At 32.2% G+C, this 18,098-nt stretch overlaps 1 protein-coding gene across 1 annotated transcript in view; it reads left to right on the top strand.

Annotated features, from left to right (window-relative positions):
- Positions 1 to 18,098, top strand: part of Smp_165420 (putative zinc finger protein) — a gene marked incomplete at both ends in the record, with an annotated part of 156,356 nt that overhangs the window by 102,338 nt on the left and 35,920 nt on the right. The window contains 12 exon segments of the mRNA XM_018793290.1: positions 1,518 to 1,683; positions 3,537 to 3,734; positions 5,172 to 5,326; positions 6,622 to 6,806; positions 7,377 to 7,429; positions 9,323 to 9,595; positions 10,614 to 10,814; positions 12,948 to 13,199; positions 13,583 to 13,783; positions 15,469 to 15,803; positions 17,202 to 17,272; positions 17,942 to 18,096. Of these exon segments, the coding sequence (XP_018647817.1) occupies positions 1,518 to 1,683; positions 3,537 to 3,734; positions 5,172 to 5,326; positions 6,622 to 6,806; positions 7,377 to 7,429; positions 9,323 to 9,595; positions 10,614 to 10,814; positions 12,948 to 13,199; positions 13,583 to 13,783; positions 15,469 to 15,803; positions 17,202 to 17,272; positions 17,942 to 18,096 (2,245 nt within the window).

Genomic DNA, 18,098 nt, shown 5'->3' with positions numbered 1-18,098 from the left:
GGCGGACAAAGGACTAATAAGGACGCTAGACTGGTCATACCAGTCGAACGTCATTGATTTGGCACAGTGCTAAGATTGGAAAAGTCGTATTTCGATTGGTGGATAAATCACGTGATAAAAAGTCGGACATAAAATTATAACAAATTGGTAACGGCCTTCTTTTTTAAATTCATAACCTCATCAGGTTCTAAACACGATGAAGAGCGAAAACAAATCAGATTTAAGTTAACATAAAGTCTACGGAACGATCGTGAGTAGTGGTGGGCAAGGAAAGCGAAAGAGATGGAAAAGGTAGCAGCTGCAGATAACACAAGACAGCTCTTCAGACTAATAAAAGAAACGAGTTAAAAAGTCAAGCGTAAGTGAGACGATCTCTGTAATAGACGGCACTTTTGTCTCCTCGCAGTTCAGACGTTTAAAACGACGGGAGGAACACCTTTAGTAGCAGTTCAGCTACCCACCACTTCCAAATAACCTGAATGGAACATTGAAATAGGTCTCCGACTCTAGTTGGAGTTCACAAAGCTATAGCTAATCTGAAATTGGGAAGAGCAGCTGGTCCAAATCGATTAACTTCAGGGGTCTTTAAGTATGGTAGTCCAGTTTTAGCGATTAGGTTGACTAATCTTTTAGCTAGAATCTGGAAGTTTGACGTAATCCCACCTGACAGGTCGCAATCACTTATTGTCCAAATATATAAGAAGTGGTCAAAATCATCCTATGATAACAATAGTGGGATTAGTTTGACTAATATAGCATCTAAAATACTGGCCTCAATAATTAACGGGCACCTAACTAAGATTCGTGAACTCCAAACACGAGAAAATCAGGCTGGCGTCAGATCTTGACGTAGCTGCATCGAATACATATTCACCATTCATCAGGTTTTAGAACACAGGCATACTTAAATGTTAGCTATATTTATTTAGGGTATTCATTATTCGATCATGTAAGTCATCCTCAACTTCAGAATCATATTTTCGTAATAAATAATCTTTATTATCTCGTTTTTCAATACTATAATGATTTTGATTTATTCAAACTAAAGGACAGCAATAATCTGTCACACTATTTCCATTTTGAAAATTTCTTTGTCGACTGTTTTCGTAACAAAAGGTGTAAGAGATGGATAGTGGCTAGCAGTGGAATCCAGGACGGGCGTTTCGTCCTATTTGGGACTCATCAGCTGGATGTACCTGCATCTCAGAGTTGATGTTCACTCCGGGACTCGAACCCAGTACTGCTAGCCACTATCCATCTCTGCTTTCCATGCTTGTGAATTAAGGCTATATCGAGGCAATACGCACAGTATGCACATATGCCAATTAGAGACTGACTAGTTGCAGTCCTAACACATCGATGGGAATATTCAAACAAACAATACTAATTGAATTTAAAAGGTGTAAGAATTTCTCAACGTTTTTCTTGCCGTATCACAGTTTGTAGACAATACTCTAGAATGCGTGTATATATTTAATTAGTCTCATTTTCCATATTATTTTACTTATTTTTAATAGACAAGCAAATGCTCAACGTGAAACCATTTTTAGTTTGCTGTTACGTCGACTTAGTCATTTACCAGCTAGTTATGATCAAATATCACTGATACTTGAAGAGGTGAATATATCCACAAAAATATGCAAAAGTGAAAATGTCATCTGCATCATTGATTGTTTAACACAGGTATTATATTGTTTTATTCAGTGTTATATAAGAATAATCTCAAATCTAAACCTTTTTAAGATTTTTACTCCAAATAAATGTATTATTTAGTTGCTACAGCACAGCCAGATAGTTGGTAATTCAAATTCTATCAATCAAGATTCAATATACAGTATTAATACGAATAAATTTTTCCGACGTAGGTGCCTAACTCGATTACTTGACAGTTAAAAAAATATCTTCTTTCTAAGATTTGTTAATGGAAGATTCATAACTGAGAACCTCTACTACAATCACTAATATCTTCACACGGCAACTTTATATAAATATATTAGTTTTTTTATTGTAATACTACTTTACACAAGAAGAAATTTATGCTTCATTCCAATAGGGATATAAATTTTTAACCAAATGGTATTTAGGACATTTGGAAAATTCTTCCAATGATTCTAACGAACAAAGCGGAAAAATGAGATGTTTGGATGAATATTGTTGTATTACTTTGGAAAATAAAAACCAAAAGCTAAGAAGATTATGTGGTAATTTATCACGAAATCAGTTAGGTTATCCAAAGTTGTTTTAACAGAATTAGTGTTCCTATGTGTTATATCCGAAAAAGAATAAACTATGAGCAGCCTCCGGGAACTATTTATAGACTTTTATTATATATATATATTTATTTATATTTCTTTTATCACAAGCTTTTATTTGACTTATTGACTACTATGATACGATTTTCTATTGTTTCTAATATGTCAGTTACAACCTCTCACACAGCCACTTTTGTCTTGGTCTTGTATAATTGTTATTTTCTTATTTTATGGTGTGCTGTGGTCTGGTTTGATTGTATATAAATTGAGTATATCTGAAATATATGATTCATACAGTAGGAACTGAGATTGTGTTCTGGACTCAACGAGCAGGGCTAGGCGATAACCAGTAAGGAAAGGACTCTGAGCTACTCGTCCTGGTTAAAGCTTCATTGGTTTGGCACATGATCAATTCATTGTTCTGATTGGCAATTTAGTCAAGTGATAGTTATCAGGGCACGAGAACATAACGCTAATGTTAGAACGAATTTAGAACATGTACTTTAAGTGTTCACGTTTTTATTTTAAGGATTAATCAAAACGAATTAATCCGTGGAGTTTTGCGATTCTTCCAGACAGTAATGTTCATAAAATAATTAGTCGAGGGTAGAAGGAAGAGAAATTCTGTAAATAAAAGAATTAGATGATATTGTGAACTAGTAGTTTAGACTAATAGGACAGGTGCATTTCTACAGTACTGATGTCATAGAAACCATATAATATAGCCGAAACTACTTGTTATTATTAAGTAGTTCAGCTTTCCCGTACAAAAATAAAAGATTGGAGTAAGAGTCTCGAAAATAGTGCCCAAAATTAACGCATTTAGAAAACCGAAACCAAATAATATGTTTTATATTCAAGCGCCTTTTATATAATATCACGTATACACAAACTTGGTATGGACACGTGAAGTTTGTTACTCACAATAATACTTTTCATATAACATTCCGATTCGCAATATAATTATTCATTTAGTTGTTTGTGGAAATTCGTTTTATTCAACAATAGTTTCTGTCTCAGACTGATAACAATATAATTATACGCGCAAATGTCCATTTATTCAACTTCAAAAAGAATTTATTATATGATTTTTCATGATTTTTTCTTTAACTTGGAGTGCACAACTTTCGGCTAATTGCCCAGAGACAAGTAATATCATTTCCTTTCCCATTATATATATATATATATATATATATATATATATATATATATATACCTTAGTTTCTATGAAATCGGTAAAGGAAAGAATTTTTAATCTCAACTCTATTTAAATCACGTTCATAGGTTTCGAATCATATCCTTTCTCATCTGGCTACTGGCACAGCTCAAATCGATAACCCTGCTGAATTCGATGCACTTCAGCGTCTGCTGAATCATCTGGTTGTTATTATTAATTCTTTGGACGAGACCGAATCATCTCAAGTTGTTTGGACCATCATTTCAAAAGTTGAAGAAGTTCTTTACAATGAATTTCATTCTAAGGTGAGTGTAATCCCTTTATTAAATTTTATACAATCCTTTCGTTTTCATACCAAAAAATGTCATAATTATGAAAAAGTGGACTGTTTTTAGATGTTATCTGTCCCATCAATAAATTTACTATTAAAATACCTACAGTATGGTATTATTTCTATCTCGAAAGTTAAAATGCTTATTCTAAAACCATACCAACCAAATAAACAAGGAAAGATTATTTGACGTTATGAGGATTTTAGTGTATAATATATGAACGCCTTGGTCGAACTTCATTCATTATTTGACATTTTGGACATGATTGAACGTTTCATAAAATAACCGTTATTTATTTTACAGACTTCGCCACCTCGGTTGAACTGAAATATATTTCGAAATAAAACATAAATCTTTGACCTATTTAACAATTTCCCCCAACTTATAGGTAAATGATTCTCAGTCTCATAATTTGGTAATACTGAGTTCTAATTGTTTTAGCAGAAGAATGTGATATTTTTGTGTTCCCAAAATAAAATACGATTGATATTACAGTAAAACTAACATTCGATACATTAGATATAGATTGAATCACTTATATTAAGATATACATTTCCCGATCAGTAATTGAGAACCAGACAATAGTTTATCTAAAATGAGTACCAGCAGCCAACATGGAGTAGTTTCATCGGTGAAATATGGTCTACAATATAAAGAGCTATAAGTTTCCTTCATCTCATTAATGTTTATATTAAAAACTGTAGATTGAGTTTTTTCGTCTTCACTTTTCTATGGCGTTCAAAAATATCCCTCGTCAAATTCTTTAGAAGCCCATAAAACTCCAGGAGGTGTTTTATCATTGTAGCATTGAATAGATACTCCTCAAAGACATCTCGAAAAACACAGGATAACGTGTCACGTCTTGTTTGGAGAATTACCTATGTTATGACTGTCTTTTCGTTTTTTTAAAGGTTCGAGGAGATCAAACTCACATGAAATTCTATCAATACACTAGATTTTATGTACGTAACTAACCTTGGATTAAAGTCCTCACTCTTAATATCTCTCTTTTCCCTCACTGTTCAAGTTGAAGTGGAGGAGCAGCCTGCTGTTATACGACATACTTCTGAATAAGTACGATTTATGTGGAAATTATGTTTTGTACTAACTTTGATATCAATAAATTCCGTAACAGGGAAATCGAGTGAAATTAAACATAAATATGCATTTCGTCTATTTTTTCATATACATGAGTATGATCAACAAATTACCTATGAACCGAGGCGACTAGATTATTGACTAAAATTTCTAGGAATTTGTTGAATCGATTAGGCTAATCTATTCACTAAGATAAAAAATAATATTCTGGTATAAAGAAAACAATTTTTTGAGTTATACAATCACTTCACTGACCTTTCACAATGAAAGTTTGAATATAAAGTCCCTATTTTTATTCACTCTTGATTTTAGATCCTTTTAGACAATTATAATATTCTGCATTTTATTCGTTGGACTGTGACACAAGTTTTCTGTGGTCGGTTCCTCTTCCATCTATTTAATTGTTCCAGAAAATTACTTCAGCCAATAAATTTTGACATCTCTAAACGAATAACAAAACTTTTCGAGTAAATATTGTTTATTTGTTTGTTGTTTTGTAAACGTTAATGAAAACTACTTTCAAAAATAATTTAATATTTTTTCAGGGTACAATAGTTCAACGTCTTGGAATGAGAAATTTTAAGTTCATTATTTAGATTTAGTTTTCATTGCCTGCTAACGATAATTTCAAAAGATATACTTAGATTCAGGAAGCTGGGTAAAAGTGCTTCGTTGTAGAGAGTATTCATTATCAATCGTTTTCAGCAAGAAATTAAATCATTCAATTGACTTTTTGGATAAGTTATCAAGAATTATCAATTTTTAAAGAACTTAAGTATGAGTAACTACTAGAAAAAATATCATCTGTTGAGATAAGATGGTGGTTGGAGGTAGTCAACAGGAAACCCTGGACTTAGCTTTCGTGCTACTTGGCACTCGTCAGCAAGGTGTACCTGTAATCTTGAGGGAACTGATGCTCCCTGACGGATTTGTTCCCGTGTCACCCAGCTTCACAGTAAGAGACGTTACATCTGAGCTATTCGATAGGATTCGATCTGCACTAAGAAGGACTTGACATGCTGATATTGATCACCACCCAGTGATCAATCAATTGTAAATATCATCTGTTCATCAGTAGAACTATTTCCTTGACTTACTTAACACAGAATCGCGTTTATTGATTCTAAATGAAATCGACATCATACAACGTTAACATTCTTGATCTCATGAACATTGTCTGGCAGATCTGTTTGTCTTAATTTTGCTATCACCTAGTTATACCTGTTTCTCACTACGGACAGTGGATTTACTTCCAATATACGGTAGATTATTACTCATTGAATAATTGCAAATTTATTAGTAGATATACCACGTTTTAAACTTTTTTTTTATTAGGAGATATTTTATTGTCAGTATAACTATCATTCTTCAATTTAATTTACTGAAAATTGAATTTCACATTCTCTTATACATAATATGATATTATATCTTATTTATTTAAATATACTGCAATAATATTGACATTCGTCATTCAAACTGTAACATTTAATCCGGAAATTCTCAGTAGTACATACCCCATATTCTGTTTTCTCCTGTGAATGTATACTTTAAGAGTTCTTGAGTGATATTAAATCGTTTCCATATGACTAGTGAATTTCCAGAAAATAATATGGAGAAGTGACCAAATTTACTATTACTATTATTGTTATTATTATTACTGTGGTAAACACTTTATAAGTAATTTATATGGAAATACCTTACTGTTCAGAAAGAAAACACTCTTCGATCTGATCTACGCATAATTTCTATTCTTTATTTTCAGACATTCACTGCTTGCATTTCAACAAATTATTGATGGTATAAAATTTTTTCTACTTTATCAACCAATGATGATTGGTCAAATAACTAGTTTAGAATTTGATTATTTACTAAAATCTACTAATCTGATTCTTTTAATTCAATTATCCTTGAATCATTTACTGAATCTAATAGAACTGGTGAAATCAGGTAGGTAAACAATCGTAACTTACTGGGTGACATATTATTTTAAACCTGTTGTTGTTTGTGTAATTAACACTTCATTTCCGAACTGGACACACAAAATCTTGCCAAAATGACTAAAAGTGCATCCGAAAATGTACTGTAAAGTGTAACTCTGAAAATAAAAAAATACGACATTTATGAAACATCGCATTTTACATGAATCGTAAATTAAAATGCAAATGTGCGAACTGTAATAAATTCCTTTATTAGTTGATTTTCATTGTCCGGATAACATTTGATTTTTTAAATCGACTATACACCCAATATCATCATTTTTTGTAAAGTCTGTGTTGAAACTTTGTCACTCTATCATAACATGGTAGTAAACTTCATGAAACGACAAAGGAGCATTAGTATGCCTCGGAGCCTGTGTACATTTTAATAACAAAGTTTTGAGGACTGTTGTATTCAACTTCGATGAAGATATTCTTAACTAAATATGAAATACATAAAAAAATATTTAAAAGCATTATGTAAGCAGTTGTAAAAATATTTCTTTGTATCACAGTGATTTTTTTCTATTTTCGTTTTTAGACTTTTGGATCAATATTGATTGGAACATTAAGCAGATTACCTCATTATTCCAGGTATGAAAATGTAATTCACTCATTTACAGTTGAATAGGTGTTTTCCAATAACTGCTTTCATTTCTATTCCGTTTTCTTTAATAGACTTCATTTCCTTGAAGTTAATTTTATGGAGTGTTTTTATGCCTATTCACCAAGTCAACTCTATATATTGTGTTTATTAAATATGTCTGGCATTATTAACCTTATATGCGATTTCGGATTTGCTGACTATATAAACAGATTTAAGTAATAAAATCTAATTAAATATATTCAATATACTGTTATGTAATAAACTACTGTAATTTATTTGCTAGGTCCCCATCCATTTATTATTATAGTTAAAGCATTAGAGATTATTGGGATGAATAAAGATTCACCACTTCCGTCGTGTGTATGTGTACGTTTTTCAATGGAGCAATCTAACTTCAACTGTTCTGTTAATCACATCTACTCCTTAGACTAAGCGCGTAGTATAATCAGTTTCGTCTGATAGGACAATTTTAAAAGTGAGGAACGAAATACATCGCAATAGTTATATTTCCGATACATTGCATCAGGCCAGGTATATAAGTCTCAAAAAATGTACGAATTGTGTTTGCTTGTGTGTGTGTTGAACTATGTCCTGTATAGACTGATAAGACAATTTTCCGTGAGTTTTGTGATGTGGTGTAAAAAGTAATAATTGTATGAATTGTCAGTTTATATAATACAAATTTCTAATGAGTAAGAGAAGCAAACACGAAATTCACACATGTAAAAACTGTACATAGATAAGGATTCACAATTATTCATGTGAATAAGTAAATAAAAAGACTCATTTGATCGTTACACGAGTCTTTGATCTTATACCAATTCAAGCCAGTTGTCGATTTTCATGGTCATACCCTCTCTATGTTCAAAGGTACTACAAGATAAGAAATGTTTACTATGATATCGTTGATATATTATTTTATACTATCCTATTTTGCCTATGAAAATGAAATGATACTTTTCTTTTTTACTTTAAACCAATACTGTTGTGTCAGTAAATGAATAGTTTCCAAAGTTACTATGTGCATAGTGTGGCACAAATCCATGAAGTCACTGACAAGTGGACTGAGTCATGTTGGTAGGTGTAGACTATCTGGCTGGGATCCGCGAGACGATAGCAACCGATGGTTAGAGACCTTGAATGACATAGCTCAAAATCGTTTACAATGGCGAAGTTGCATCCACTCTTTGTGTTCTCCCAAATTTTAATTTTCTAAATTTTTCATGTCCGTTTCTTTTTTCTCTTTTCAAATTTGTTTCACTGGATTATACTCCTTCAATAACATCTTCAAATCCTAATCTTTCCGATTACTGTTTATACTCTTACTACTTCTACCACTATGGGATTTGAATGGACAACTGCATCTCTGTGCTAATGTGGTGTGGCAACTCGGACTGATGTGCGTACGTACGAAGTTCGACGTTGTGACTGAGTGTGAAAAATCACTTACCACTTAATAAACTAATAACCCTTCAGTTAGTTTATAAACTGAATCTGTCCATTTTTATGAACATTTGGTGATCGCATTGAAATCCCTCCTTTATACTCTTGATTAAACTTTAGTTGTAATCGGTAATAGATTTTCAGACTCATAGTTGATTCTAATTTAATAATCGACAATATTTGAGTATTCATGATAGAAGGTTATATTAATGGATTTTATCGGACTAATATTCAATTAATTACCAACTAGAATATGAAAAATGTTTTTTTTTAACTGATATTTTTCGAATCAATAAATTACGCAATACGTTTTAACCGTTGTATATATATATATATATATATATATATATATATATATATATATATATATATATATAATCGTCAGTTTACATTCTAATTGATATTACTTTTACCAATGTTTCTTATTTTACTTCTAGGTTATTCATAAAACAATTTACTCACTTGGAAAATATGAACCATTGCTCTGTTTCTTATGGTATCAATTAATCTATTCCAAAGAATTAAATATAATGAATATTTTATTGAGAAATTGTCATACAAAATCTTTCCCTGACGACAGTGATGATATTTCATCTAATATATTTTTACCCAACTTTTATATTGATTCCAATTGGACAAGTATAAATTTGGAACTTGTCCATCAGTTCATTATGGTATCGTATATTCAATCACAATTGAGTTCAAACAACGTACGTTTGTATCAGTTATTGCAGGGAATCGGGAATCTTTTCCTGTTTGACATTATAGGTTTCTTTTTTCGTAAATTATCCTTGTTTTAAAACAGAGTATCAGTTTGGTAATCGATGAAAACTTATAAATCTCTGCTTCACTTGCCTAGACTCTCAACAAGTTTTTAAACCTTCATCTACCAAAGTTTGATTAATCAGTCTGTATCATCACCCTCCATCCATGTAATAATGATGGATCCATGTTGTACTATAATTGACTATGAGTATCTGTTTTATTGGAATAATTTCTTAACATATTTGTTGCAGAATCAAACTCTTCTCATGAGAAGATATCGTTTATCTAGAAATTTGAATTTTCTAACAATCCGACATTTTTTCTATTTAATGATGAATACTTTCCTAACACTGCTGGCTTGTAGTGAGCGAGCAGTGTTTAGGTTTGGTGTACGTTTCTGCGTAAACAGGCTTGATTAAGTTAGTAAAACTGATGAATTTAATTAGTTGGAATAAAACCTCTGTTGTTTATACCTGGTCATTGTTTATTTTAATATCATTTGGAATTGAAGTTCAACGAAAAATGTATTGCAAAGAGTTAAATGAAAACTTTTAATCAATCCGCAAATCAACTTACTATCGTCTTGATCGATACGGGTACATTCAATTACTTCACTTTCGGTTTACACAGTAGTTGAAGTCTTTCATTCGATCTACAGAACAATTGTAACCATTGTTTATTCAGTTCTGAACCTGGATTGTATTGTTTTAATTTTTCTCTTATTCCTACAATTCAGTTTAATTACTTTCTCCTGTTGTTGACTTTGTATTTATGTTTTACTAGAAAATGAAAGCACCTTAACCAATACACCATTACAGTCATTTCTTATTCTTATTGAAATCACGTTTAGATTATTTAAAACACTATCAACTTGACTAGGTTGTAACTCATGTAAAACTATCCTACTTAATTATAAAATGCATTACATGACTGGTATCTACATATTTACTTTTTCTATTAAAGATTGATATTGTCTTGCAAAATCTCTTATCACCGGTAAGTGATGGTCATGTGAATTATTCACACCGAAAGAAAATTATACGATTACTCAATATGTGGCATTCCGGAGAACCTATTGTTTGTGATTTAATGTCGCAATTATCAAATTCCAAAAGCTCATTTAAACAAATTCATGATGGTTTTATGGAAAATCTTTCGTTGATGGTAAGATTAATTTAGTTTGTTTCCATTAAAAGTCATTTAAGTTCTGAATTTGTAACAAAAAGTTGTTGAAAATTACATTTTAAGTCAGAACTGTCCCACTTCGATTTTACGCTCCTGTAGTGGTCGCTATTATGTCAAGCCCACATAAGCTATTCTAGCTTCTGGACAAACCAATTTATTCATTCATCTCAAGCCAAATTTTGGCCTTGCCACTTATTCGCTCATAAATCCTGACTTTTCATATGATCGCATGTGTGTTAGTTGCCTCCTCTACTCATTGCGTGTTTGTAATTTATTTTTGTTCGAATATAAATATTCAGTCATGCTTGATTAAATTGAGTTGACTCAAACGCCTTCTCCACTGCAGGTTGTTTCGTCTTGCTTCGTTCCTCTGATCGTCTGTCTGGATCAACGAATCGTGTGAAACATACGTGTTTGAAATCCATTCTCGTAATTGACTAATTTAATTCCGTTATTCACTAACGCGATTTAAGTTTATGATTATATACTATATATATATATATATATATATATATATATATATATATATATATATATTACATTTCAACGTAAGACCTAACTGGAGTAAGATATAGGGCCACAAATTTGATCTTACTAGTATACCTTAACAATTTTTATTTTCAGTGTACTATTAGTCATGGTTCGTTGACGGAATTTTGAGACATTCCTTATTAACTGGGAACAGCTGAGTAGTGCTAGGCGCTCATGATTGGCGTGCTATAAAATAAGAGTTATTTTTGAAATGAGCTAATCCTCACGGACACCTAATTTTCAAAATTAAAATATAATAACAGCGCTTGACGTCCACAATCTGAATACTGATGATATATAGTCACAAACACTCGCATTAAGTACTCCGTAAAGACCAAGTGAGTATTCTTGTCCATATTTTACAATGTGACTCTATTGAATTGAGAAGAAGAATAATCCGGATGTGTTGCAAGACAACTGGCGAAACATAATTCTATAAATTATTAATTCGTTCATCTTAAAATAGAGCTGAAGATTAAGTCTGATAATCACTTTTCTCATCCTAAGTTTAACAAAAAGATACTCTGTACATATTCAAGCGATTTAGTTAACCAAATAGCCACTGATTTTATCGCCTGTATGAAGTTACCTGTTGAACGAAACAACGAATGTAGGAGAAATTTGTGGCACTTAATTCAAAATCTCTTAGCTTTTATTGGTACGCATTTGTGATTGTGCAATTCATCCGGAAAGTTAATCATGATATCCACTGTTGAACCGTAAGCTTTGTGTTTAAATCTAATAACTGATAAAGAAATTTACCTCATTTACTATCAGTACAATCCTGATTATCATAAACATACGTGCAATATTTTAACTTAAGGAAAAAGTTTATTTTTATAGTTTATGTAATGAGAAAAGTGTCTCTTTTACACCGATAGGCTGAGCACGATTGTCACAATTGACTCTGAATAAATTAAACTTTGAATATTGAATGGAACAGATATATTTATGACTATGAGTAGAATCTAGAATGCCCAATTCGTCCAATAAAGATTTATTAGAATTCGTTCAAGACTATCAACAATGTGATTATTCAGATCCCTTCCAACAATGGTCTAAATATCATACTCGTTTTACAAGTTAGTGGCTATCTGGACTCAGTCGCCCAGTAAATAACGTGTTGACCTTTTAGAGCGAAGGGCACTGGGGTTGGGTCCTTGTGCGAATACTAACACAGATGCATGTACATCCATCTGACAAGTCTCAAATAGGATGGAACGCTTATCCTTGATTCTACTATTAGTCGCAAAGTCTATTTATGCCGCAAAACATGTGAAAATGGCTTTATCGAGGCAATCTGCCTAGGTTGCACGTATGTCAACAAAAATTAGACAAAATTTATTAAAGGTTATCAACGACGGGTTTATCAAGTTTCTTCCTAATAATGATCTCAAAATTGAAGTTGATAAACTATATTGTTTTACGGCACATTTAACCGAATCATGGTTGCTATCAGTTTGTCTATACCTCAGTTATTTTTGATTTTGCATTAAACCAATATTATTATTTTGTCGAATTTTTACACATAAATATCGGTATTATTGTTGTTATTATTATCATTTGCTCTAAATCTTTCAGTCTCTTGAACAGATACACTTTATTCTCAATAATATGTTTAACAAAGTTCATACAGAATCAACAACTTATCAACTTGACACATTGTTCAATATATTTATTACTCCCCAATGTAAGCTGGTTAAATTTGAAAAGGAAAAACATTGTTCAACTTGTGCAAGGAGTATTATGCCAATCAGTTTACGAACTATTGCATCTATTAAAGCTTGTAATATATTAGAATGGATTCTTAAAACCTGTGATAATAAAGCCGAGGTAAGTTGTTTTACTTGTATTTTCGTATATCTTCCCTTTTTTCATGTGTGTAGTATTCATGCGCTTTCAAAATTGGCGTTGATTGTCCGTTCCGCAAAAACACCATAAGAAATTATGTTTCACCTATGAGAGTGAATGTATAAACGCACTCATCTTCACATGGAAATCTGAATGCAAAAATCCATTGCTTCATGTTACTAGATTTTTAAAGTTTATGCTGTACGATAAAATAACTCAGAAAAGTTCCTCAATCATTTTCTAAAACGTGTTTTTAGCCATCTTTGACCGCACTTTGTGCATTTCATAAAAACATTAATTTATACTTATGTTACTTATAAATCTATCAGTAGTTAGTATTCTACATTTCATTTTATTGGTTACAGAAACTACAGTGCATCGTGCCATATCATGTCCTGGTGAACTATCGCACGCGTTTAACAACACAGACGAATAATTTCAAATCAGATAGATTGCTTAATTTTCTTGATGAAATTATCAAATTTACGAATGAAAAGCCTAATCAAACTGAGAAATATATTTTTCCCGGCTCGTTAACTCATGTTAATTTTAATACAATCATAAAGGTCAGTATAATAATGTCTACCCTAATTGTTTCCTTGTTTACTAGGAATTGAAATTAATTACCTATATGACGAAAATTTTATTTAATACTAAAGTCGTTTTATGACTTATTTTTAGCAGATAGTTTCTACGATCTGAGAAATGTTTCTTTACTTTCTCGTGGATAACAAACTAGACCAACGTATCAATCCTCAATTGTTTCAAGTTTGTTTAGACGTATACTCTGTATTATTTCCATATTCATATGGTTTGATACATTCAGTTAGTGTGTACTTCAATCTTCATTATTGAAGTGATAGAAAACATAGTCATACTACTAACTGTAGAGGGGTGTAATATAAATAGTGTATTTCCATCGGACAACCAGCACCTGCAGCGATGCTGGCCTCTCACAAAGGAGTTAGTAAAAGTCGACCCTAAAAATTTCATACCTCATCTTACTCTGGTGGTAAAGCCTTTTAAAGTATTGAGCTAACACATCAAAAGCTGTCCCCGAAAAGGCCGTGCGTGATCGGTCTCGAGCAGTTGCCCCTTGGGCCTTGCTGTTATGCTCTCAGTTCATTAAAACCATCATTAACTTAGCTTCCTTTTCAGATCCCTCAAGGAGAAGTATTCTTCCACGATGTGGATATCCCTAAAGTGAAAACCGCTTTCATACGTCTAATAGCACCCGAAATCATCTTGATGGAATACTATCCTACTTTATGCTCACAGCATTATGATATCGTCTAATGTCATTGCAAATACAATATTATCAATAACTTACTTTCGATTTAATGCACAGAAGCCTCAGGGTTGCTAAATCTGGAAATTATCTGATGCATTTGTTAGTTGTATAACTTTATTTTTTGATGAAATTGCTGTCTGTAAAATCAGCATATTTAAGACTATCCAAAATCAACTGTAATTATGTGCATATTTATGCACTCTTTGTGTGCTGTGTTTTTTATGTTGAATATAATTTGTATTCTCTCTGTATTTATCACTCATCTTATATCATTCTTGTAAATTCTATGTTATAATGGATGGGATTCTGTCCATTATCGTATTTTATTGAACGTTGTTTCATTCAGAAGATTGTTGACGTTACTTCCTCCATTTTTGACTGCAAAGTATGATTACCCTTTAACTATGCATCTAATTCTCTTAGTATCGTTATGAATTCGCTCGGGAGTATTCAAAAGGCAGAATACCAGTTGTGCTGGGAAAGTACATATTGTTAATAATCAATTAAATTCACAAGCACACTGGAGATTAATTAAGTGTAAATGAAGAATGTGTGTATTTTTCATTGGTGCTAATCAATACGTGAGTAAAGTCATTGATTGTCTTTGTTTACAACCAATAAAGAAATAGATGATTAAGATACAAACATGGGTTAAATCGAATTGACAGATTCGTATACATAGTAGTAGATCAAATATCTAAATCACAGTGAGTAGATGATAAAAATATAACCGGTTTTTTTCGACCTCTCTTATATGACCTAGCAAAGTAGGTCATGCAAATAAAATGTTATGGGAGGTTGCTGTAATACCAATTTTTTTTGTTAATTTTATAGTTATTCAACTGTGTTCCATAATAAGGAATATTTTTCAATTATCTATCATTTACTTTATCTAGACGTATCCTTAATTTCCAATAGATAGATACGTTGACATTGTTTTTTTTCTTTAAAACACCATAGCAACCTAATCAGACCACTTGGTTATTGAACTCAGCAAAAGATCTCTTGATGCAATATGATTTGTCAGCGGCATTAAATGGAATTCGATTGATTCATGCTCTGTCAGAATGTACGAATATTAAGGAAAAAAAGATATCCAATATTCTCAATTCTGTATGCCTTCGATGCTCTCCACGGATACTTTACTATGCTTTGGTACTTGGTTCGTCATCCGCGTCTTCATCATTATCTCTAAATTCCCTTTCTACTATACCTGAAATAACAAATCAAACTCATAAACCTTGCCCAAAAACATCAAATATCACACCTTGTGTAAATGTCTTATTTCGAGTTGCGTAAGTTCTCGTTTATTGTTTCTTGTGTAGTTTCTCAGAGTTATTCCTTCATACTGAAATTTGTAATACAGTTATATCATATAATGTGGATCAATTTCGAAACTCAACATCTATGAATTTAAATATCAAGCGACTACCTACTATCCTAAGATAACTTCTATAACCTGCAGAATACATAGTTCTCGTGTAAAATACCTCACATTTTGATTTGGTGAGTATTCGCTGTGTAAGAAACGATTCCACGATTTCGTCCAAAGAACTCTGCTACTTCAAAGACATCCGATTTACAAAAGAAGAAGAATCAAAAGAGGAAACGTTATCCCTGGTTGTCTTAGTCAATAGGGCAAACACAAGAACAATGAAAACACAAATATACAAGAACCCATCCCATAATGATCGAATACCAAATTACAACGGCAATCCCCCAACAACGCTTAGGAATAGTTGTGCGTAAATGCTATTCAATGTGGAGAGAGTTAAATGCAGCAATCTCACCACACGAAAAATTGAAGGACTTCATCTTTTGCCTTTCTTCTATAAAGATATTCACCCACTAACTTCATCTGCAGATGTTTAGCATATCGACATAGTATCACCTGCACAACAGGACAGAGATCGTTCTACAGCATAGAAAAGAATCTTCAGAAATTAATACAAGCATTTCGAAATTTTTGAGAATCTATATCGCTCACAAACCAACACAATTGCTTCATTATACTATATACAGACTGAAAGACAAAACAATGAAAAAAACAAATCTAGTATCATCTAAAAAATGAATTATACCTATTGCAAAAAACGCTGCATTGCACAAGGTGGACGAATTTTTCACCTACTCATTCACAAAACTTAACTAGAAGTGGGACGCCATGGTCTGTTATCATTGGGGTCAGCGCATCCAGATAATCACAGATTTAGGTGTGATGGTGACAACGTCTACAAGCATATTACTTAGATCAATCAAAAGTCACTAGGCATATCAACCACATGGTAAGAGGTCAACAGTGATCCACGCACAAATGAAGACAACGAAGATTAAGGAGACCACTAGTACCAAAACAAATCCATCAGAGCGAACTAATTTGCCGCTCGTGGAACATATTTCAGAGCTCACTATTATATGAAGTAAAATATCATTATCAATACATTTTCGTAATATCATCATATCTATTCCCCATTTTTAGCTGAGTCTGATGCACCTAACTACCCTAATTTATTGTTGAGTAGTAACTAGTGCCGTATCATGTAGTCCTTGGTATTGATCAATTTCTATCGATCAAGTTGTGAAGGCAACCAGCATAAATTAAATCAGTAATTTATTCTTTTGAAAATATCCAAATGTTCATTTTAATTTTGTTTAGCTATAACTTTTATTCCTCAATAAATTATTAATTTCAGTCAGAAGATTCTGTTTCAAAATATACAGAATATTGTAACAAATCCCAGTGAATTGTTCACAGAAGTTGAAGGTAATCCTTTTTTCTATGCATTTCATTAATATAATACCATAATTTCAATTGGTGTTGGATTCCTATAAATTACATTTGAACCACTAAATATTTGTTAGATTAATCTATATGATAAATTTTTACATGCAATTTAGGCTAACTACTGCTGTGAGAGGGAGGACGACGATTTACTTATGATGTGCACATGTTCAGTTGGATAGTAGCATGAGCAGATCTCATAGATTACCTAGCTAGTAGGTAAAATATGATTGATTAAAATCACTCGAGTACCATGGTAGGTAGACAGATTGTTCATCAATAGAAGCAATCCTCAAATACCAACTGAGGTGGTATGATGGTGTTGAGTGAAAAACGTTTTCCATGATACCCTGTCATACTAGGATGACCTCTTGGAAAAAAATATAACAACAAATACAGGGTCTGAGGTTGTAGTCGTACTACTGAGTGTACTGGGGCATGCGGAGACGTATGTGGTATCACTTCCTTCATGTTTACCGTCAAAAGTAGTCAGAACGCGACGACCGTACTGTTGACGAAGGTAAACAATGGGGTTGAATGTGTCACCTATCTTTTACATACTTCTTTATTTTTATCTTAAAGTCTTTTAATAGTTATATTTTCCTGATGCTGACATTATAAACTTATCTTCTTTAACGCAAAAATCTCTAGATCCAAATTTGGCTGATTCTGTGCAAACATACTTAACCGGTCTATCATTCGCTTTATTAGAATTTCTTCGAGTTTTACCTCATTTACCACTGGGGGATTTAGTACCTATTGAAAAAGAAACAGATGCATTAAGTTTTCTACTCATTCTTATTGAAGT

Source organism: Schistosoma mansoni, chromosome 1, assembly GCF_000237925.1.
Source record: "Schistosoma mansoni strain Puerto Rico chromosome 1, complete genome".
NCBI lineage: Eukaryota > Metazoa > Platyhelminthes > Trematoda > Strigeidida > Schistosomatidae > Schistosoma > Schistosoma mansoni.
The sequence above is the reverse complement of the archived record's forward strand: the minus strand, read 5'-3'. Positions and strand labels throughout refer to the sequence as shown.